This window comes from Aptenodytes patagonicus, chromosome 1 (genome assembly GCF_965638725.1).
Source record: "Aptenodytes patagonicus chromosome 1, bAptPat1.pri.cur, whole genome shotgun sequence".
Lineage (NCBI taxonomy): Eukaryota > Metazoa > Chordata > Aves > Sphenisciformes > Spheniscidae > Aptenodytes > Aptenodytes patagonicus.
In genome coordinates, this window is record NC_134949.1 from 132928899 (window position 1) to 132952993 (window position 24095).

General features: G+C 37.6%; 1 protein-coding gene across 11 annotated transcripts in view; it reads left to right on the top strand.

Annotated features, from left to right (window-relative positions):
• Positions 1–24095, top strand: part of DMD (dystrophin) — a 1394632-nt gene that overhangs the window by 481420 nt on the left and 889117 nt on the right. For 9 of the 11 annotated variants that reach the window (XM_076355694.1, XM_076355734.1, XM_076355779.1 and 6 more), the window contains exons 8-9: positions 12899–13080; positions 14076–14198. In XM_076355694.1, the coding sequence (XP_076211809.1) occupies positions 12899–13080; positions 14076–14198 (305 nt within the window). The remainder of the gene's footprint in view (positions 1–12898; positions 13081–14075; positions 14199–24095) is intronic. The other 2 variants (XM_076355772.1, XM_076355762.1) reach the window with 1 other exon arrangement.

The following is a 24095-nucleotide window of genomic DNA, read 5'->3' on the forward strand; positions in this document are numbered from 1 at the left end:
CACTCATTATGTTCACAAACTACTGCAATGCTTATTTAGTTCCTAAATGTATTGTGGTGGACTAGAGGATTGTGCATTTGAAGCATGAAAAACATTTGGTGGTCTTTTGGGGGAGGCAAAGGTAAATGGAGATTTCACTGTTAAAAAATGAATAAATTATGACAGAAGTACTGGCTTTATTTACATTGATGATAACTGCACTATTGGGGTCAAAGTATATTTCTTCTTCCCATCTTATCCCACAGAATGTGTGCTTTCACCTCTCAAAAACCCACTTTTTCCTAGTAGTACAAAGAGCCAGAGCTTCAAAAAAGGTTGATTAAATTGTTGTGGAATGGGGAGACAAGTAGGGATAGGATTAAATTTAAAAAACCAGGTCAGGCAGAGTTTGTAGACAGCTGAGTTGAGAAGTGTAGGTTCTGTGCTGTGTACTTTGTAGCTCTTGAAGTGTTGTTATTCAGTCTTAAGTAGTCATTTATCATTTTTCCCCACTTATTTTTGTACTTCTATTATTCCTTGAAGTGATTATGACAGGTTAGTTTAGTTACGTTGTTTTTGTTGTTTTGGTTTTTTTTTTTAATTGGAGTAGGGAGGAGGAACCAGAACTTTCAGGGAGCTTCTTTTAGTCCATATTCATGTCTTTTCAGCTTAAGGATGGAAACAGCTGAAGGCTAACAGAACAAGACTGTCCAGATGGTCTCTCCCATGGTTTCTGCAACATCTGTAGGTAATCCGTTAGTGTTATTTAATAAAGCCATCCACAAAAAGGTTGCGATTCTTTCTCAGTTGCTCTTACGCTGCTATTGTCATATATCATTCCTGGAATTAACTGTCTGAATACTGAAATCATGTTATCCATTTTTTTGTGGGAGAGGAGACTGTGGAGAAAATTTATACTTCTGAATTGAGAAAAATGTGAGAAAACCTTTTAACAGTGAAGTCAGAAACAGGTTTAATAAACAAGCTAGTACTGCAGAACTGATTTCAGGAATCCCATGTAGGCTCTTCCTTCAGAATTTGTCCAGGCCTTTCCAGGGACACTTGAACTCTCTAGTCAAGAAACTGATACAATACTAAGAAGGATTTCCTTTATCCAGGCACACAGTAAAGCATTACAATGCTGCTATTCTGCTAACCACATAAGAGCTTAATTGTCTTAATGTTTTAATAGTTATGGTTTTCTTTTCTTATATGAAACAAATTTAATATATTGCAGTGCACATTTGAAAATTCCTATACATATTTTAATGTTTATTTGACATAAACATAATATACCAGTTGGCATCCCAGTTACATCTGGCTGCTGTTGTTGCATGTTTACAACTGTTCCAGCTTGCAGGGAACTTTTGAAGTAGGTGTTGTAGGTATGATGTCCTCAAACCCAGCTTGGTTCCACTGAGCTGTAGCATTTTCACTTCTTTTTAGGGCCTTACATGCTCTTGTCAGCGTCACGTACACTTACGCTTGATCAGTTAGGCTGAGGCTTGCATTGGCTAGAATAGACAAGACATCTGCTGCCTGTTTAAACAGGGGCCACTAAAATGTTGATTTCTCGGTCTTTAACGTATGTATTGCTTACAAGGTATCTTGTTTTGCCCTTGATTTATTTTGCTACTTCTCCAACACTAGCCACATATAAAATTGCATTTATTTTGGGTTTCTCAAAACAAGTTCTCATATTTATTCATGTTGTTACTCCAGTATTCATTTGCATCCTGAAATGCTCTTGACACTTCACGTATGGTTCATTGGCATACAGTCAAGGAGGATTCTCCATTCTGAACATTTACAGATTCTGTTGAGCAATTATATCTCTATTTTCTCCTTCCTACACCTTCTTCTCCAGATGACAGATGTTCTGTTTGCTAACCAGTTTGCCAGAGATTGTTTGAAACAATATTTTTTTCCTCCTTTTTTTTTTAAATACCTTAAAGACAGAAAGCACATGGTAAGATAGCATACAGAAAACGTACAGGACACAAAGGTAGAAATATACTAATTACACCTTTTCACTAAGAAAATAATAAAGTGGACAGCAAGAGAAGAGATTAGAATAAAATATGTAACAGTTCACCTCAGAACAGATTACTACCTCAAAACAGATTATCATGTCACAGTCACAGAAGCTGTTGCTAGGAGTTATATTCACTAGTATCTCTCCTGAATGTATTTAACAACTTGATCATAGAATCATAGAATAGAATCATAGAATTATTAAGGTTGGAAAAGACCTCTAAGATCATCGAGTCCAACCGTCAACCCAACACCACCATGCCCACTAAACCATGTCCCTACGCGCCTCATCTACACGTCTTTTAAATACCTCCAGGGATGGGGACTCAACCACTTCCCTGGGCAGCCTGTTCCAATGTTTCACCACTCTTTCAGTAAAGAAATTTTTCCTCGTGTCCAATCTAAACCCCTCCTGGTGCAACTTGAGGCCATTTCCTCTCGTCCTATCGCTTGTTACTTGGGAGAAGAGACCGACACCCACCTCGCTACAACCTCCTTTCAGGTAGTTGTAGAGAGCAATGAGGCTTCCCCTCAGCCTCCTTTTCTCCAGGCTAAACAACCCCAGTTGATCATGAAGTGAAGGGAGGATAGGAGAGCTTTCTGTGCCCCAAGCAGAACAGCATCCCAGTATGTGGTCTAATAAACTCAGCATGGCCCTAATTCAAGATCTGCAAAATGTATTTTTCCAGGCTATCTTGATGACTACACACTAGAAATGCAAATAGAAGCTTACTTTTATGTAAAACAAGAGCAGATGTTTCCAGCTGAAAAAGTATTAGATGCCTTAGAGTATGGGCTTGAGATGTTCTGACTGTCCAGCATGAATAATTGTCTTCCCTCAGATAATTACATTTAAGATTTTTCTTCTTAAATTACAAAACAGTTATGTTTAAATAACTTGCTGGAGGATGGAATGCATACAGTGAATAACCATTTGATCAAAACTTGCATTTTTAAAAATTATTGGCATGACATATTTTAGACTGGTTTTCCTCATGATCAGCCTAAAGAAAAAGATCAGCACATTAATCTATTTGCTGCATTCTTAGTGAAATAATCCCTCAAAAGTTAAAAATCCTTCCCCTACTGCATTTACAATAAATTCTTCTAACCTATTTTTTTAGCATTTTAAAGTAGGAATAATTACAGTTATATATAAAATAGAATCACTTGGGTTTCAGTTCTTTCAAGATGTATTTGTATTTTGTGGAGGTAGCCTTTTTGCATCTGCTACAGTTAACTTTTTTAAAGACCTTATTTGTCATTTTGATACAGCGTGTGAGTCATGCATATAGAAGCCAATATTAACTAGGTAACTGCTCTTCATTTGGATGCAGGAAGAACACATCCATTGAGAAAACTCAAGATGTATAGCCAGAGGAGTCAGCAAGAAACCTCCTCTTTGAATTTAAAACTGATGCGTCAAATCAATTTCTACAGATTAATTCCAGACAGTGAATTTTTTTCATGTTAGATATTCTGTATGTAACCAAACCTTAATAAAGTTCCCTAGTCTCTTGTAATGATATTGAAAGATTCTCTGAAATTTTTTCAGTTTTAATTAATCAAACTTGCATACCCTGTGAAAGTATGATCTATTAAATATAAAAAGTATGAATTGTATCTGTAAACAACACTCTGGCCTAAATTAGTGAAAAACAGGAACTTTCACTGAAGGTACTGTTGTACACAATAAATTTTGTATTTTTTTTTAAGATATCTGTAAACAATGTTACACCTGAAGTTCACCTAAAGTTAGGAATTTTTCTGAATAGAAATTAAGCTACATTCCTTAAACTTTCTGCTACTTTTTTATAAATCAAAACAAAGCTAAGAACAGCTTAGTTTTGATTTACATTCAAATAAGTCTATCTTTAGCATTTTGTTGTTGTTTTTCCCATTTTTCTTTTCTCAGTTTTCATAGAAACCAGTTGCCCATGAGGTTCTAGAGGGGAAGAGCACGAGCTACATACAGTAACATGCACCATTTTGTTGTGTCAGTTTTGGAAGATATTAACCTCAGGTGATCATTACCTTGCCCTGATGTTAGAAATATCCCATTTCAGATGGGAATAAAAGGAAGGTATATACCATAGAAGCAGAATCCCCGTACTTCTGCAGATACCAGTGAAGGTTCTGGGTGCTTCTCTTTGTTAGATACAGTGAAATTTCTTCTATTGTGACAGCGTTCATATTTCCCTTTGCATCCCCATGTCTTTGTTTCTGTATGAGCAGTACAGGGTTTATGGAACAAAATCCTGTCTTTTACTAAATAAATATATCAGAGCTGGAAAACAATCATCTCCTCAGATCTCAGACAGAAGTAGCAAATCCTTCTTTATTTTATTCATATGCTAATAAAATAAGGAATGTAATATATGCCATTACAATTTCTTCCCAAAATACTTTACAAAAATTGGTTGAAACTGAGTTCTGATTCTGAATGTCTTTATAACTTCGAGACTATGATCTCAATTTCACGATTTAATCCCAACTGTAATGTATTGTTTCATTTTGGGAAAACTTACTAGTAAAAGATTAAATGCTTCTAATTTTGTCTCATCTTACACCTAATATCTCAGGAGAATACTTTGTTTTCCAGTGGCTTTTAACTGCACTTGAAGAACTATTACCTTCTTTTTTTAAGTGTGGTATCACCCATCCAGTATGCATAATGCTCTTTCCATTGTCCATTCAGAATTGTCTGTTTAGATTTCTATTGCCCTTTTCCATTTATCTTATCATATTATTTTTATTATAGATTTTACAATGAAATAAAAGTAATGAATTTATTTCCATAAGAACTTGTAAAATCTTTGGTTACTGGAGTTCAGTCTCTAATTTTTTTTTTCCATAGTTACCTTTCAGAATTATTGACTACAAAACATCTTACATACTAAATAAATTTTCTTAGTGAGTCTGATCAAAATTTGTAATAGATGTAATTAGCAAGGCTGAATGTTAATTCATACATTTTGAGTTGTCCACTTCATTTACCATTTTAATTAATTGGCATTGATGATGTAGTTTTGCTCACTGATTATGCTGGCTTTTGGAATTTGCTAATACTGACTTAGCTCTTCAAGTTCTTCCATTATATTTCACAATTCTTGCAACCATTGAATCAGCAAAGCATATGTTGTGTATGTAACTTTGGAGCAGGTAAACAGGTCATGGTTGGAGCTAAACTTCTTAAGAGAGTATTTGTACCACAATTTTTTACTTTGTGTGTGTGTGTGTACAGTCAGTCGCAGTAGGCAAAATCGTCCTGACACTGCAGTGGCTGATAATCTGGATTCAGCTGGAATCAATACTGTCTAGCTTTTGGAGAATACCTACAGTGTGTTTTATGAAATTTTATAGTAGAAATACTTTTTCAGTCTTTGAGTATCGTTGCCATAGTTTCCGTACTGAATGAAATGTACCTTTAACAGGGATTGATAGGAGAGAAATGTGTAAGTAAAAACTTTTCTAGGCTAAATATTTATAAAAGTGAAATGGAAAATGTACAATGTTTTGAAACATTGGCCCACTTGCTTTCTCAAATATTGGCCCGCTTGCTGATATCTCAAATATTCTTAGCAAAATCGCTGTTTGGGTGCCTGCTAATGTACCATTTTTGTACGCTATTCCTGACTCTAGATTTCAGTCAGCATAATTCTCTTGATCTTTCTTTATTTTCAGGACTCTTCAGTAGGACGTAGGTGGTAGGACGTGTTTTAGTTTTCTTTTCTCCTCCCCTCCCCCCTTTGTCCCTAACTGCATTTGCATTTGAGGGTTTTGAATAACTGAACTGCAGCTTTCAGCAATGTGTGTCAGTGTTGTGAGAAAATTAAATATTGCCTTTTATTTGTTATTTCAGCAAATTGATGAGAGCCATGCTCACTCCTACTTGTTCCTACTTGTTGACAAAAATATTAGCATACAACACATATAATAAAAGTTAACAGATGCACCGCCACTTTTTCAAACCAGCATTTTATTCCATTGCCATTTTGACTTAATTTCTTTCTATCGCTATCTTTGCTGCTAAGAAGATGGTTATTTTAGATATAGCTTAGGGTGCAAAGGTTGTGGTGTTACTGAATAAATGTTTAACATTGTAAGGAAACTGAAGAAAAATAAGGCTCACCTTTCCTGTTCAGCACAGGTGTTAAGTCTGATTTTGCAGATTTCAAAACCAGAGATAGTGTCAAGTTCACTCAACCAGGACAGTGCTTGCATGTCAGTCCAAGACTCCTTCACACTCATGCAGCAAATCAGAACAGACATTCAGACAGATTTAAGGTATTCTCTGCCACTGATTTTTTTAATACCAGATACACTTGAATCCCACAACATTTTAATCCCACAAATCCTGACCTGTCTTCATAATTCTAAAAGGCAAACACAAATGTGCTAGTCTTCTGAAGAGATTTTCTTCATGCTGCTGTTGTGACCTCATTCAACACAGCCTACAAAGGACAGCTGTGGTCAGCATTTTTAAGGTATTCTGTAGGTCTTAACCATTAGGTTTAAAATATTTACTTTCTTACGGAAAAGTATGTTGGAAAATTAATGGCATTTTCTTCTGGGAGTTTCATACTAGTTTTAGGTGAATGGGTATACATAGCTGCAGAAAGGAAGAAAAACAGTGCCGCTATCTGTGTATAGGTCACCACTGCGCTGTCCTTCAGGTTTCCACTCTCACTTCACTTATCTGTATGTATTTTGTGCCTTTTGCGAACAGTTCATTTTATAAAATGTGAATTTTATTCTGCAAAGCAATAGGCTGTGATCACCATACTTATTCGTGTAGACCACTGAACAGCCTTCCAAAAATTTTGACTTTTGCTCAACCTGTTCCAAATAATATTTTGATTTCTTGTCTATATCACTGGAAAGAAGTGGAGCCATTCAGTTTTGCCTTTTTTTTTTTTAAACTTCTGTAAGGTTGCAGGCTAAATGACTTATTTACCTCTCTACTAAGAGGACTTTAATTCACCCTTAGTACCAGCAGGGAATGGAATACGCTGAATTGCATGATACAGCCTTCCTATTTAGATTTTAACTGTCTTCTCCCCAAGAGACTGTAGACACATAGATTTCTGTTTAATTAAATATCTTTCCCTCAGTTGGAAAGTGCACTAAGGAATTCATTTTAGAAAAACAACAGTTTTCTGCTCTTCAATTTTGTTAAAGAATTGTCAGTTTAAATGTCCAGATTTCAATATTTACAGTTATGCAGTATTTCACAAATTATTCTGGTTTTGTCTGTCTGCAAGTCCACCACCATTCCTTGAGATTACTTGTAAAGATTTCTTTCATTTTGAATTTAATATGCAGTCTACTAATGGAGTACAAAAGCAGGGCAGAAAATAATTACAAGTTTAAAAAACAAGCAAAAAAAGATCAATAATTGCAGAGCAGACTCTGCAGCTACTGGCTGACCTTTGAGACACTGCACAGTTTTTATTACTTCGAGGTTTTACTGGCAGCAGTGAGTGTCAGTAGAGTAAACCATTACCACTTCTTTTGTTCCTGCTATTATTACCATTAGTATAGTCTTAGTCTAAACATGGACTGCAGAACAGTATCATTTTGGGACCAGGTGCTAGCTAAGGGAAAAGTTTTTATTCATTGAAGAAAAACAGCTTATATTCTTTGCCTGATAATCTTGCTTGTTTCTTGGTGTTCAAGTAAGAACAGAATATATTTAGTCTTATGCTTTCACAATCAGGAAATTAAGAAGTTACCAGTGACAAGAAATCTAAGATAGGCCTCATGATTCTGTCGTAGCTTAATGTCTGCAAATAGACTTGTTAGTAAGTGACTGAAAATATGCATTTGGAGTACAAATTACCAAGTTTACAATTTTTTACCCCTTTTTCTTCTTTCTTTTCTTAGTTTTGGGGGTAATGTTTTGAAGATCTCTTTACCTGTCCTGGGCCAACTCTAATGCATCCATCTGGGGATAAAATCTTACTTGTTTTTCTTGCTATTTAAGACCAAGCAGTTATGTTTTTACTAGTACCGTCTCGTAAACTTTCGTACAGTTTCCATTGCAGATTTAGGTTCATCCAAATCAAAATGTGACCAAAGTTATGTGACTTAGGTTTTGTGGAAGCTCATACAAAATGTTTTGGTGAGCCTTGTCAGACAGATTATCACAGGCATTTGAACGTGTTTTGAAAAGTTCACCCTTGTTCTTGAGGCTAAAAGGTAAAATAAATAAATAAACATAACATGTAAATTGTCTTTGTACATTTTTAAATACTTCTACTTTGCCCTCATCTTAGATACTGCAGTTGAGGTTGGTGCCACAGTGGGAGTTGCCGTACAAACATTGAAATCCCTCTTGTAATGAGTTTACGTTGTAGAAACTAATATTTTGCGTATCAGTTAGACTCTGTCTTATCTCAACAAACTGAGAGCTGCTGCAGTTAGTTTATCTGCCGTGTATCTTTTATGTCCTTTCTAAACAGATGCATTTGGGGATGGCAGTAGGATTGTTTTCAGAAATTCTAATAAATGTTAATGTTGTGTTAGTATCATTAATAAGCCTTAAAATGAAAAATATCTTTGTTAGAAGAAAAAACAACAGCCTCCATTTATCAGGGAAAAAAACTGCGTAATCCCTGAAAATTCAAATCAACTTTGAGAATCTCCTTCAGTGTTATGGAAGGGAGAGCAATGTGGTTTTAGTATGGCTTTTAAAATCTCCTGTGGGACAACAACAAGTAATATTAAAATATTAATATTAAAATATTGGGATTTTTTATTATTACTGTTGTGATGTAAGCCAACAGTATTAGGTGATGTATAGGATTTAAAAGTTAGTTTTCTGTGTTTTCTACTTTGTGATTATCTGAAAATCCTACCTACTTTTGAGGACAAATGATTTCTTGTATTTTTAGGGCTCAAGTCTTATCTTGCTTCTCAGCACTGTATAAGGTGAAGTACGTTTCAGAATTTGTCTCTCAATGTAAAGAAACCACATCAGCAATTTATGTACAGTAATATAATCTTTCTGGCAATGCGGCAGACATTTAAGCTGTCTTCTTTCAAAGTTACTTTGCAACTAGTTTGATACAAAGAGTGAGCGGAATCAGCACAAATAGTGTCAGAACTGTTATTTGGGCAAAACTTTGAGGAAGCAAAATATTAATAAATAGGAATGGCTATATTATAAGTAGACATGTATTTGAAAATTGGAAGCAAAATTTGAATGAATGCTTGTAATTTGCACTCTGTGTGTGGCTGTATATACATAATGTAACACTGTATAACAAAATGCTGGATTTTGTTCTTGTTGGTAGGCCTGTACAGTACTTTTTAATATGGAGCTTATTTAGGTGTTTTATATCATCCTCACTTTCACTCATCCCTTAAAAATGCTTCTTTCCACTGGAACAGGGAATGTTGGCAGGGAATTGCTCATTGACAGAACATACGGATGCAAGAACAAACCACCTGTGAACTGCAAGGCTTATAAAAATTGGCTGTTGGATCACTTTTTGAAGACTGACTTTTTTTTTTTTTTGTTTACTTTTTTGGTACTTCATCCTACATAAAAGAATTGGTTTCAGAACATTTCAGGTTTATTGTAGTCACCCATCCTCAGCAAACAATCAAACTTGTTATGTTCACCAGAAAATGAAGAATATTTGCTGATAAAAATCAAGCTGTAGCGAACTTTTAATGGGTAAATTGCTTCCTGAATTAAACCTGTAATAACCCTTTAAAGGCAGCAGCACTTAAACAGGGGTGGATTGGCGTTTATTTCGTGGTTTTAAAGTTCTGTGGTGAAATCAGATTCTTCTTGCTCTTTTGGGACTTGTTACCAAGTAGCTGTGTCTCTAGATGAACAGGATGTTATTGTACATTAAAATTCATGGTCAAATTCTAGCTTTTACGGTGTCTCCTTAGTATGAGACAGGTTTTTCAGCCTGTGTATTAGAAGAAGTGTTTTGTTTTATTTCTCTTTACTTTTTCAATTTGACTGGAGACCCCCCCTGGAGAGACTAATCTCTCTAAATGGTCAGAGTGTGTGAATATTTTCTCAGGGGGAGCATGTAAAGTCAGGGCCTTGTTCTGTATCCTGCAAAGGAGTTTTGTTTCTTTCGCTATATAAAAAACTAGTTCTGTGAACAATATGCATCATGTGACATATTTCAGCTTGAGTACCAGAAAATCACTGTTTTCTTCTGAGAAATATTAATCTGCCAGCAAAAAGTGGAATCTTCTACTTCCACAGTAGAAGATTCCTCTCAATAGCTGGAAAATTCATGCTGGAAACTTTTCCAATACTGTTGTACAACTGTATCTTGTTAAAGAGCTGGAATGGTTTTCAGAGCTTTCCAAAGTCTTACAGATTCTTGATCGATGAACATGTTAATAATATAATTTGTGCTAATGTTATAATGCTTCCCATTTTAAACTCTCTTTTGACTTGTAGTCTAATTTGGTTTTATTCTTATTTATTCTTTTAAATCCTATCCTGGAAGGTCATTGTCAAGAAAATGGATGAAAATATTCAGAAAGTATGGCTTCTGAGCTGAATTTGGAGAAGATACCTTGTTTTTGAAAAAAATTCCTGGATAATTCCTTTTTTTGTTTTTACTTTTTCTCTCAAAACCAGTATCTGAATAATGGCATAGTCTACATATGTTGACTTAATTTTCTTAAATATCTTCTGTATTTTCCAAGAGTTGGAGATTAGTTTTTAGAAGGTGTAGGTTGACAGATAATTTGCCCCCAGAAATGACAGGAGACATATTTCCAAGGAACTGGTGAACTTCCTTGTAAGCAAGTGTTTAAATTTAAGTTCATTCACTGCCTAAGTACTAGGACTTCAAATATCCATCAGTGGTGGTGGTAAAGACAATATATTAGGCTTGGATTCAAAAAGAAAAAAATATGAAGGCGAAGGCATAGGATAGCATAACAGAAGTCATTCCTGCTCTGATAATTCAAGAGCCTGCAAAAAAGAATTTTGAAAGACAGATTGATATTCCAGGCTTTGCAACAATGGTTATTTAGCTGTTTGTTGTGATTAAATAATTAAATCTTTTCCTATTTGCCGGTGGATTCTGACAGCTGCATATGTACTTTTTATTTGTCAGATAGAATGGGTAAACAATTTTTGGCATGTATATTGTTTGCAAGGACTTGCTTTATTTATTGTGTGAGATATTTGTGTAGATAAATGATAAGGTATTTGCCTATTTGATTACCAGAACATTTTGAAAAGGAAAATAATGAACAACAAATGGAAAAAACACAGCTGGCACTAAAGTGTGTTCTTTCAGTATGTACTCTTGCCTGTATAAAGGCATGGATATTATTGTAAACATCGATTACTAGTGGACACTGAGTATAACAAAATGGTGTTAAAATATTAATGAGAATACAAGAAGATGGTGATAGCAAAATACTTCCTGGACTGAATTCTATCACAGGAGTGAAGCCTGTGGAGACTGAGGGCTGTAGCGTGACTTGATTTGGAAAAGTCATGGGTTTTTGTTTGTTTTGTTTTGTTTTTTAAATGAGAATATGCTATATACTGTGGCCACTGAGACAATAAATCTTATGGTGGTGGGGATGTTGGAGGGAACGTGTCATTTTTCCAGCCAATTCTAAGTAGAACTAAACCTTCAGCTCTCTTTCATAATGTATCAAGCAGAGGTATGGAGATAGGTCAGAAAGCCAAACCAAAAATATTGATAGGATGTCTTTTCTTGATTTGCAAATATATGTGAAGCTTTTACATAAGGTGCCTTTCCTCACGTATTCTGCATTCTAGGAAGAGAGAATGAGATGCTACCCTGTAGCATTATTGAGTCTGCCAAAATATATTAATTGATTTTTTTTCTTTTTTTTTTTTTCTCCCCCCCCCCCGAACTTAATCTTAGTTAAGCCAGGATTGATCTAGGACAGTAAAAACTCATAGCTCTTGGCTTTCTGCCAGCGCTCATGTTAAAACACTTATGGAATTAATGATAATTTTTTTGTACAACAGTCTTTTTACATCTTGATTCACTAGACTGAGTGTAAGAGGTAAATGTCAATGCCAAATAACAAAGTAACTACATCAAAGAGCTGCCACATGCCTTACATTTTTACAAATTGTTATTGACTTGAAATGTTGAATCAGATAAATCACTTCTCCTGCTGATGTATATCATGGCTACGTGCAAAACCTGAAGTCATCTTTGTGTTCATGCAAAGTTTCTTGTACTTACTGCTAAAGTCCACAGAGATTTTACAGGGCTTTTTTTTAAAGGGTTGTTCTATTATGTGTTTTAATGTCTGTGAATACCATGCTCCTTAGATGTTCCACAGGCTTCATGAAGAATATAAGACTAAGTAGAATATAAAAGCTATGTAGCTATATTAGAGGTTGGCTTCAGTAGTTGTTTTGTATGAACCCATTCGCTGGAAAAAACTGTAAATCTTTTTTTTTTCCTTACATCATTGTCACTTCCAATGATTAAATGATGTGAAGAGAACGTACAAGGCACGACTTTGAAAATGAGCTTGTCCTTATTTTTTTGTAACTGCAGTATTTATACAGCACAAGAAAATACACCTTTTCCTATGTCCAGTCCTGCTTAATGAGGATCACAGTGTCAAATTGTATACTATGTGCATTTTGACTGAAGAAATATAGATGGAAAGTTCATGTTGAATGAGATAAGTTACCTTTATAAACTTTGGCTTCTTCTCATTGGTATGCAAGTTTAGTCTGTGATTTTGGAACTGATTGTAAGGTTCTAATTAGTCTCTAGAGAACTCATGTGGACAATAGATTGCTCATTAGTCTACCAACTTTCCATGAAGTTGATTGGCTATTTCTCATGTCTGATGTGGAAACCAAAATGATGCATATTAATTTGCCTTCCAGACATTGCAACTGCCTGTCCAGATAAGAAGTCCATCTTTATGTACGTGACTTCCCTCTTCCAAGTTCTGCCCCAGCAAGTCACCATGGAAGCCATCAGGGAGGTGGAGATGTTGCCACGACACTCAAGGGTCACTAGAGAAGAGCACATACAAGTACATCATCAACAGCGTTTTACACAAGAAGTGAGTTGTTTCACTTTTCTGCTTTCATCTTGCTGCTCTAAAGTGGTCATTTCCCTTCTACCCCATAAGTTTGGTATTAGATGGCCAATGGAAGGCAAAAAAAATGTGGGCATAATGGACAAAGTCTCTTCACCACAGGCAAGTCAAATGTACTTGTCTGCATGAACTGTACTTTCGTACTGCTTTTCCCCTTGCACTGGGCTGTTTTAAAAGTAACTATTCAGCAAATAAGTGCCTTGCACATCTCTTTTACAGCACTGGATGTTTTGGTTGTGGAAGGGCACCAGAAGGAAGAACACAGAAGCTGGGGGAGGTTTTACATTTGAACACAGACATGTAGAAACTTTTTACCTTTTTCAGAGAATAGCAGTTGACATTTCTCCATATTCATGACACATTTTTAATTTTTTAGCATTTTATTTACACTGACTTGTATTTTAAGATCATCTGTTCTCAGCTCACAGTTGGCCTCTCAAAAAGCTCATATAGTACTTGGAGTTAATTTACGCTTGCTATGTCAGTTATGTTTTTGACTGAAATAATCAGACAGCCTCTGCTGAAGTGTTTAGTAGATTTTAGGCCTAGTGTACTTGTCTGAATTTAATCTGTATCTTCCTTTTGGGGTTCTCAGTCTCTTTTAAAGTACTGAACAGATGAGTATTGGCTCTGTTTATTCAGGATTTACTACATGATCACTTGTTTTTTGAGCTTTTGCTTGTAAATTATAAAGAACCTTCAATTTACATTGTTATTCTGCCAGTATTGAGTCCTGACAGTTTGTTGCTTTTGGAAAGGATGTCGGATTAAATGAGAGCTTTCCTTAATACCATTCCAATTTTGACTGCTGAATACCAACACTGTCCTTGAAAAACATAACTGGTGATGACTTTCCTACCTCTTTTTCTTCACTTACTCTTAAAATCGTTACTTTACTTCTATAATTCATGCTCCTATCCATATGTCTGTTCTTTCCACCTCTAATTTCTTCTTTGTAGATCACAGTCAATGTACCCCAGGGACCTTCATCTTCTCCTAAACCGCGGTTCAAAAGTTATGCATATACCCAAGCTGTGTATGTCACATCCCCTGACCAAAAAAGGAGGCAGGTTCCTCCACAGGTCTGTCAATATTGTAATTTGTTTTAAAAACTGTTTTATTAAGCTTGTGCTTGGAGTGAAAGAGTTTGTGCATTTTGCTTGTACCTGATCTTGATGACCTACTTTTTCTGGGTTTTTTTAGCACCTGTCGAGTGGTTACTTTTTACTGTGTATTTCAGCATGGCTGGCAATGGGTGTTACACTGATTGTTAGGGATGAACAGCATTCAAACACTGCTGTTTTAGAATTATAAACTGCTTCCTTTGTTATGTCATTTTTGAAAATAGTACATATATTGCCTTAAAAGAGTATTAGAAGAACAAACAAAACATAAGCTGTATTTGGCATCTAATTATTATATTTCTGTCTCAGGTTTGATTATAGAAAAACAAGAACCATTGGTTTTCTGTTGCTTTTCCTAACCCTCATATCTATTAAAGAAAATAGTTAAGTGATGATATTTTTCAGGAGGTTACTGTAGTTGGACAGAAGAGAAAGGAAACATTAAATTTAATATTCTTTATATGACCTGGATTATTAGATGATTACAGCTGGTCATTTTATCACGAATGGCACCATGCTAACATTCAGATTAGGGTTTTGTGTTTGGTTTTTTTGACTTTTAAATAGCTGCGGTAGTTTAATAAAACTTGTTTCAAGCAATCCTTATAATGAGCATTTCAGTACTCAGATTTTTATAACTTTTGACAAGTGTGAGAGCCAAAGGTCATATTGTGTAATGCAACGTACTTTCATTACTTTGGGGAAAAGAGATCTGCATGTATTTGGCACTACAGTATGAGTTGTCTGTGGAGACTTAATTCTGTCTAACCTCTAAAAATTTATTGCAAAATTACAGTTTAATTCAACACCATGTTTCCAAATCTACTCTTCAAGTGACAGGTATTTTACTGAATAATGACTTCCTTTAAATACTCCAGGAAAGAAATCCTGTGCACATAAGCATAAGCCCTGCTACATTATACTAACATCAAATGTGTTGCAGTGATGATTAATACATCTTTTAAACAAGGTGTTTAAAACTGGTATAATTGATTTGTTCTACTTAGATACTATACTGATAATTGAGAAGAATGAAGAGTCATGATATAGCTTTTTTTTTTTGAGCTACTTTTATTGTGATTGATTGTGGGTTTTGTCAACACCCCCACCATCAAGCATAATGTAGAAGCTGATATAATTGAAGTAAATTCTACAAAACGTAGTTATTAAAATGTAGTAAGAAAATATCATTCTATTATTCAGTCCTCACCTTGCGTTCCAGTTTTCAGATCTTGTCTTCCTGAATTTAGGAGCTTTGTCTAGTACACTTATGCAATAACTACTACTATAATAGTATAATTCTGCTGATTTGGCAGAATCTGAAGACCTAACCAGAATTGGGCCTTATTGTGCTAGAGCTACAACAAATATTAATAAATGAAAAGCATTCACTTAAAAATCCTAAGTCAAAATCACCAGACACAGTCTTACTATCATCAAGATAAACTTGAGTTGCAAATAGTACCAATTAATATGCCAATTAAATATATGCAATTCTTAATCAGTGCTAATGATTTTTTTGCCTCTAGCCATGTATTTCTTGAAGAACAGCCATCATCTAACTATTAAAACAAATTTATAATCCTGGTAAAATAGTGATTGATAATTTTTTCTCTAGATATCTGAATATGATATACCTTAATAATCCCATCTGTTTTAACTAAATCAAATAAATACTATTTCCTTATCAATTCTTAGTGGTCTTCCAATTTTCTGCCAGCTATATCATGATTTTTGGATACCAGTATTGGTATTGCAACTGCCTGTAGGATTTTCAGTAAAATCTACTTCTCTAGAGGCCTGCATTAAAGAAATCAAGCCAAAGTCAACTTTTGTTTTCCTGGATTTTGTAAAGTTTAGGAAACCGTCTCTCATTTTCATCTGGTTATCAAAGAAAAATTTCAGTAGATTTAGTTTACTGTGGTGTGCCAGTTTCAACGGCATCTTAGGTGCTATCATTAAGAAGCAAGATTTTCACTAAGTATGTTGGTCTTCTGGTGAAATGTATGAGTCATTTTTTCTTTTCGGATCTCTACAAACTTTCATCTTACAGGACTTGAATATTATAATTTCTCCAAGATAATTGAAGAAGATACATAGCCATTATCAACAAAAAGTCTTTCACCTGCTTCTCTCTAGAGGTTCTAGCTGCTAAGATTGATCTTAAATGTCCTAGTGTTTAATTAGATGATATTTTTAAAGTTCTGCATTTGGAAGAATGGTCCAATAGATTTTGTAGTCCAAGATGAGCCAACTGGAACTCAGAAGAAAAATAAATTAAGTAAGACCTCTACCCAAAGATTTTGAATGTTATCCTGCAAATTTGGCCATATATGCCATATCTTTACTGCATATGTCAGTTGTCGGAAATTGTAAAAATAAAATGAGCTATGATTCTCCGACCTCAGTATTGGCAAGAAGGAATAATATTTCCTCTTACACCATCATCTGTGAAAGTCCTTTTCCTCCTATCTTCTAACATTGTCTATTCTTCTATGTCACATTTCACTTCACTTTCCACATCTTCACACTTCGTAATATGTTCACAACCTGTGTGTCTTTAAATTCACCCTTCCCTTCTTATTCTGTTTGTCGCTCGGTAGTATACTTGCAAGGCCTAGTATTCTAGTTGCACAAATTTTGGCCAGACAAGTCTTGCTTTGCTTAACTGTGACATCTCAGATTCAAAAAAAATCATTGTTCTGCCAACCAGTTCACTCGGTGCCTTCTTGTTGTTTGGTCTGTGCTTGACTACTTCTGGTTGAAGCAGTTAAGCCTTTTTAAATGCTGTTGCTAACGTGAATAGCAGTTGTTCTGCTAATGCTCAGGAAAAGTTTTCCTCCTTTACCTTGTTTACTTAGAAAGTGTTCAGAAACTCTCCAGATCTTAGGATAGGAATCCACTTCTCAAACCTAAATCCTTGAATTCCCTGTATTAACATTAAGAAAGGTCCAAGTGAAAATATTTATGTTGACAGGTTTCAGATGGCAGTTACTTTCTAATTTTTTTCCTGCACACAAATTCTGTATTTCATATAACGTAGAATAAAGAAAACATAACTCCTGTCAAAAGAACAAAAATCTACAGCAATATCGATGCAATGGGCTTGATTTTGCATAATAGATAATTTAAAGCAACCAGACTCACATTTGGCCTTTTAGACAGGCTTGCCAAAAGCTTATTTGCAAAAGTACCAGTCTCAAAACATAGATAGATTTTGTTCATCCCATTTTTTTCAATGCTTACATTTTCAGCACTGTTTTTCCAATATATTAAAAGAAGTTTCTTTTCTAGGTATTTCAGCATTTTACAATTTTTTTTTTTTTTTTTTTTACTTGAACCCTTTTAAGACCGTATATTTTCTGTCCTGTGGAGTTCAGGTAGTAAGTAAAAATGAAGGCAGTGAGATAGAAGTTTTGCCTGGGATCAATATTAGAAACTGCTCTGATAAAACATTTTTTGAAAAAATTAGAAAGTAAAATTATCATTCTTCTTGGTCAGGTGTTCAATGAGATGAAGCAATATAACAAAAAAAAAAAAGGCTGTCATTACTTTCTTAGCATTTAAACTGACAAGCTTCAGTAGATTTGAATTAAAATCATTTGGGATGCAGTAGTGGCTAATGGGGACAGTATTCCCTAGCACTTAATGATTTGTTTTGGGACTTAAGAATTGGAGGTTTCACCTCAGGCCTCAACCTAGTAATTAGTTTGTGGGAAATTCCTAACCCTCCAGTCATTACTCCTGTTTTACGGAAGTATTGTAACGCATTTTTTCTCATGTTCTCTGTTTTGTGATATGGATTCTACAGAATTACTGTACTGGACTTTCTCCATCAGTTCATAACTATAGTAACTAACTTGGAAGGTCACTAGAAACTCATAAAATTAAGCTGAATTTACTCATACACAGCGCACAATCCTTCTGGCAGCCTTGCCCTTGAGATTTCTGGTTTTCTAGACCCTTAATTTGCCACACTCTTGGTCTTCTGCCAGCAAGTTAGCTTCTTTAAAAGTACTGTAAGACCTCTGTTCTGGGACCCTTTGGGGTTCGTCTATGCCACAGGCTTTAGTGGCACAGCATTACAGAATTGCCATATTGCTTTCCTTGGACCTAAAACAGACCTTTCTTTTACTTAAAGGCTGTGATCCAAATACTGTCCTGTTTACCTTGTGGTAAAGTGCCCTTTGGAGAGGCATCAGAAGAGAACTCTCATAGATTAAAGTACAACCAGATAGAATTTTAGTTTCAACTTCTTGGGAATATTTCTAAGGTAAGACACAGCACAGAAAATACCCCATTGTCAGCATTGCGTGTTCATATCGGATTTATGGGATAATTTGAAGTAGAAGTCAGGAAACTTCAGAAAATACTTGCCGAATTACCTGCACGTTTAATCACAAGATCTTGATGGATATAATTTGGGCAACAAGTATAACCATAGTCCCAGCTGTTAGCCTAGGTGTTCTCTCTAAATTGAAACTTTCTCAATTTAGAAAGCTGGAAACTGTTTCTGTAGAGCTAAGTAAGATCCTTAAGGTTCAGACTAACCATAATAAAATAGCAAAATCCATCACCAAAGGTCAGAACAAGGAGATGTAGAGATGGAAAAGTGAAGCTAAGAAGAGCAAGTCTTTTGGATTTCTTAGGGAGCTCTCCTGAACGCCGTATCTTCAAGGAACAGTTTGCAAAATGATAAAGCAAACAGTTTCAAGCATGTTTATATATTTTATATTTTAATAACAGTCTGGCAAATTGATGGCTTCTTCTCCAAGCCTGAACGGTTGTCAAAATGACAGTTCAGTTTCCTGTCACTGCTTCGTGTATAGACTCCAGCAGCAGTTCTAACTAATTTTTCTGATTTCTTTGGTTTGAATGTTTATTGTAGACTCTTTTCAAGTGTTTTTGCTGTCAAAAATGTTAGTACTCTCATGGGTGAGACAAAATAAGCAATAACCCATAGTGGATCTGGATCCTGGTATTTAAGAACCCAGTGAGATCAGAGTTTTTACTCTACTTGATTATCTCACACACTCACTCACTTGGTTCCCCTCCAGAGCTAAGCTCACGAGGTCTCAACTTCCCTCCCCAGCAGAGAGGTTGCTGCTGGTCCAGGAAGGTTGGGCAGAAAGTTGTGTCAATTTGTGCTGTGCCACTGCTTGCAGTTACGGATGTTGGGCATCACCAGCCAAGATCTCCAGGCATCTCCCGCTACTTGTCTCCATATATCTCTCTGGTGACCGGTGATAGGACATGAAATGGAATGAAGCTGCGTCAGGGGAAGTTCAGATTGGACATTAGGAAAAGGTTCTTCACTGAGAGGGTGATCGGTCACTGGAACAGGCTCCCCAGGGAAGCGGTCACGGCACCAAGCCTTTCAGAGTTCAAGGAGCATCTGGATGATGCTCTTGGTCATATGGTTTAGCATTAGGTAGTCCTGCAAGGAGCAGGGAGTTGGACTAGATGATCCTTATGGGTCCCTTCCAACTTCAGATATTCTATGATTCTATGATCTACAGAATCTTCTCCCACTTCCAGGATCTGTCTTCTAGTCAGCATCGTCTCCACCTTATTTCCAAACCCCATTCTCTTTCCTGTCACCAATTCTTCTTTTCAGGATGCTTCTTTTCAGCACCAGCTTTTCTTTCCGTAACCCTAAGCCCCCAGTTTTCCCAGTCTAAACAGTCTATGTACAGAAGCACAACTCATGATCAGCCTCCTTAATTGGTGCTTCTGTCTCACACCTTTTCATTAATGGGAGGATTCAGAACATGGTGCTTTTGTCTAGACCATTTATTATCAAAATTTACAACCAGCCCCTACTGGTTGCAGCTAGCAAGTAGTGGGAATCGCCTCACAGCTCAGAAGTGCAATTTCAGCTATTCAGCAGCCCCCGTTCCACACACCCATGCAGAGTTACCTGCTGCCTGTATATGTGCCCGTTCACATACCTGTTCGCATTCACTAATTAAGCTGTGTTTTCACCTCCAACAGCTAATGGCACTTCTTCAGAGTTTGACATAAAAATCAAGTGCTTACTGACTTTTCCATCTCTTTTTAAGTTTCCCTTTTAATTGTCCTTAAAAATCATATGAGAGAATATTTTATTTTTTATGTAAGACTTCTTCAGCTATGATTTCTTACTTAAAATAGCTGTAAAGCTTGTTTAAAAATAGAAATGCTAGAAATGTGTCCCATGTCAATTATTAGACTGTTCCTTGCTGACTGATAAAAAAGGGTAATGTGTTATTCAGAAAGTAAAAAATCCTATATAAAATATATCTTTATCTGCTGTATAAATAAATTGATAATCTAATAATCACGAGTTTACCTTTATGTGGTTGGGAATATCAAAGAACAAAAACATTTTGTAATAGGTGAATTTGATTGGAATTACTTTTAAAGTTCTTTTTTAACTGATATAAACATGGAAAAGTTATACAGGTCATTGCCTGATTACATTATTAGTGAATGTATTAATGAAGAAAGATCTGTACATACTTTCAATAACACACTTTGTCCTTAATTTCTCCTATTTTCTTATAGGTTATTTTTTAGATGCTTTTAACTAGCTTCAGTGATATTTTAAGTTTCACCTTAAGTTTTCACTTACCAAGAGATTCTTAATTTCGAAGTTGAACTGTGATAGAACAACTGCTTGGTTTTTTTTAAAAAAGGTCTGTTATGCAAGTTCTAATCTGTAGTGAATATCTGGTATTGCCAAATTAGAAACCTCATGAATGTGAGTAAAAGCATTCATTTCTAAAAATAAAAAATTTCACTGAAAGAATTTTACAATTTTAAGTATTTATCTCTTGTTTTGAAAAGAAACCCATTTTCTATGTTTTTTAAATAGCTTAATTTTCAAGGCATACAATAAGATAAAAAGGATACATAATATTTAAAAGTGTTATAGAATCATAGAATAGTTTGGGTTGGAAGGGACCTCTAAAGGTCATCTAGTCAACCCCCCTGCCGTGGACAGGGACATCTTCAACTAGATCAGGTTGCTCACAGTCCCGTCCAACCTGACCTTGAATGTTTCCAGGGATGGGGCATCCACCACCTCTCTGGGCAACCTCTTCCAGTGTTTCACCACCCTCAGCATAAAAAATTTCTTCCTTACATCTAGTCTGAATCTACCCTCCTTTAGTTTAAAGCCATTCCCCCTTGTCCTGTCGCAACAGGCCCTGCTAAAAAGTCTGCCCCCATCTTTTTTATAAGCCCCCTTTAAGTACTGATAGGCTGCAATAAGGTCTCCCCGAAACCTTCTCTTCTCTAGGCTGAACAACGCCAACTCTCTCAGCCTTTCTTCATAGGAGAGGTGTTCCATCCCCCTGATCATTTTCGTGGCCCTCTTCAGGACCCGCTCCAACAGGTCCGTGTCTTTCTTATGCTGAGGGCTTCAGAGCTGGACGCAGTACTCCAGGTGGGGTCTCCCCAGAGCAGAGCAGAGGGGCAGAGTCGCCTCCCTCGACCTGCTGGCCACGCTTCTTTGGATGCAGCCCAGGATACGATTGGCCTTCTGGGCTGCGAGCGCCCATTGCTGGCTCATGTCCAGCTTTTCATCCCCCAGTACCCCCAAGTCCTTCTTGGCAGGGCTGCTCTCAATCCCTTCATCCCCCAGCCTGTATTGATAGTGGGGGTTGCCCTGACCCAGGTGCAGGACCTTGCACTTGGCCTTGTTAAACCTCATGAGTTTCACACAGGTCCACTTCTCGAGCTTGTCCAGGTCCCTCTGGATGGCATCCTGTCCCTCTGGCATGTCGACCGCACCACTCAGCTTGGCGTCATCTGCAAACTTGCTGAGGGTGCGCTCGATCCCACTGTCTATGTCATTGATGAAGATATTAAACTGTACCGGTCCCAATACGGACCCCTGTGGGACGCCACTCATCACCAACCTCCATCTGGACATTGAGCTGTTGACCACTACCCTACGGATGCCACTATCTAACCAATTCCTCACCCACCGGACAGTCCACCCATCAAATCCATACCTCTCCAGTTTAGAGAGGAGGATGTTGTGGGGGACCGTGTCAAAGACCTTACAGAGGTCCAGATAGACGACATCTGTAGCCCTTCCCGTGTCCACTGATGTAGTGACTCCATCCTAGAAGGCCACTAGGTTGGTCAGGCAGGACTTGCCCTTGGTGAAGCCATGCTGGCTGTCTCGATGCGCCTTAGCATAGCTTCCAGGAGGATCTGTTCCATGATCTTCCCAGGCACAGAGGTGACACTGACTGGCCTGTAGTTCCCCGGGTCTTCCTTTTTTCCCTTCTTAAAAATGGGGGTTATGTTTCCCCTTTTCCAGTCAGTGGGAGCTTCACCGGACTGCCACGACTTCTCAAATACGATGGATAGTGGCTTAGCAACTTCATCCGCCAGTTCCTTCAGGACCCGCGGATGGATCTCCTCGAGTCCCATGGGCTTGTGCACCTTCAGGTGCCTTAGATGGTCTCGAACTCGATGTTCTCCCACAGTGGGTGGCTCTTCATTCTCCCAGTCCCCGCCTTTGCCTTCTGTAGCTTGGGCCGTGAGGCTCAAGCACTTGCCAGTGAAGACCAAGGCAAAAAAATCATTGAGTACCTCCGCCTTCTCTGTGTCCCGGGTAACAAGGTCTCCCATTTCATTCTGGAGAGGGCCCACATTTTCCCTTGTCTTCCTTTTATCCCTGATGTACCTATAGAATCTTTTCTTGTTGCCCTTGACGTCCCCGGCCAGATTTAATTCTATCAGGGCTTTAGCTTTCCTAACCTGATCCCTGGCTGCTCGCACAGTTTCTCTGTATTTCTCCCAGGCTACCTGTCCTTGCTTCCACCCTCTGGAGGCTTCCTTTTTGTGTTGGAGTTTGTCCAGGAGCTCCTTGTTCATCCATGCAGGCCTCCTGGCGTTTTTGTCGGACTTCCTCTTTGTTGGCATGCATCGCTCCTGAGCTTGAAGGAGGTGATCCTTGGATATTACCCAGCTTTCTTGGGCCCCTCTTCCCTCCAGGCCTTTGTCCCATGGCACTCTGCCAAGCCGATCCCTGAAGAGGCCAAAGTCTGCTCTCCTGAAGTCCAGGGTAGTGAGCTTGCTGTGCGCCCTCCTTGGTGCCCTCAGGATCTTGAACTGAACCATTTTGTGGTCGCTGCAGCCCAGGCTGCCCTTGAGCTTCACATTCCCCATGAGCCCCTCCTTGTTGGTGAGAACAAGGTCCAGCATAGCACCTCTCCTCCTTGGCTCCCCTACCACTTGCAGAAGGAAGTTGTCATCGATGCATTCCAGGAACCTCCCGGATTGCTTATGCCCTGCCGTGTTGTCCCTCCAACAGATGTTGGGGTGGTTGAAGTCCCCCATGAGGACCAGGGCTTGTGAGCGTGAGGCTGCTCCTATCTGTCTATAGAGGGCCTCATCCGCTCGGTCTTCCTGGTCAAGTGGCCTGTAGCAGACCCCCACCGTAATGTCACCTCTCCCTGCCTTCCCTTTAGTCCTGACCCATAAGCTCTTGGTCAGCTCCTCATCAATCCCCAGGCAGAGCTCCATGCACTCCAGCTGGTCATTGACATAGAGGGCGACACCCCTTCCTCGTCTCCCCTGTCTGTCCTTCCTAAAGAGCCTGTATCCCTCCATCCCAACACTCCAGTCATAGGAGCCATCCCACCACATCTCCGTGATGCCAATAAGGTCGTAGCCCTGCAGGCGTGCGCACGTCTCTAATGCCTCTTGTTTATTCCCCATGCTACGTGCATTTGCACAGAGGCATTTAAGTTGGGCCCCCGCTGAAGCTGTCTTACTGCCTGGAGTTCCTTTGTGCTGCTCTTCAGGCGCTCTCCTGCTGACCTGTGCTCCTTCTCCAGGCTCTGGGCATCTATT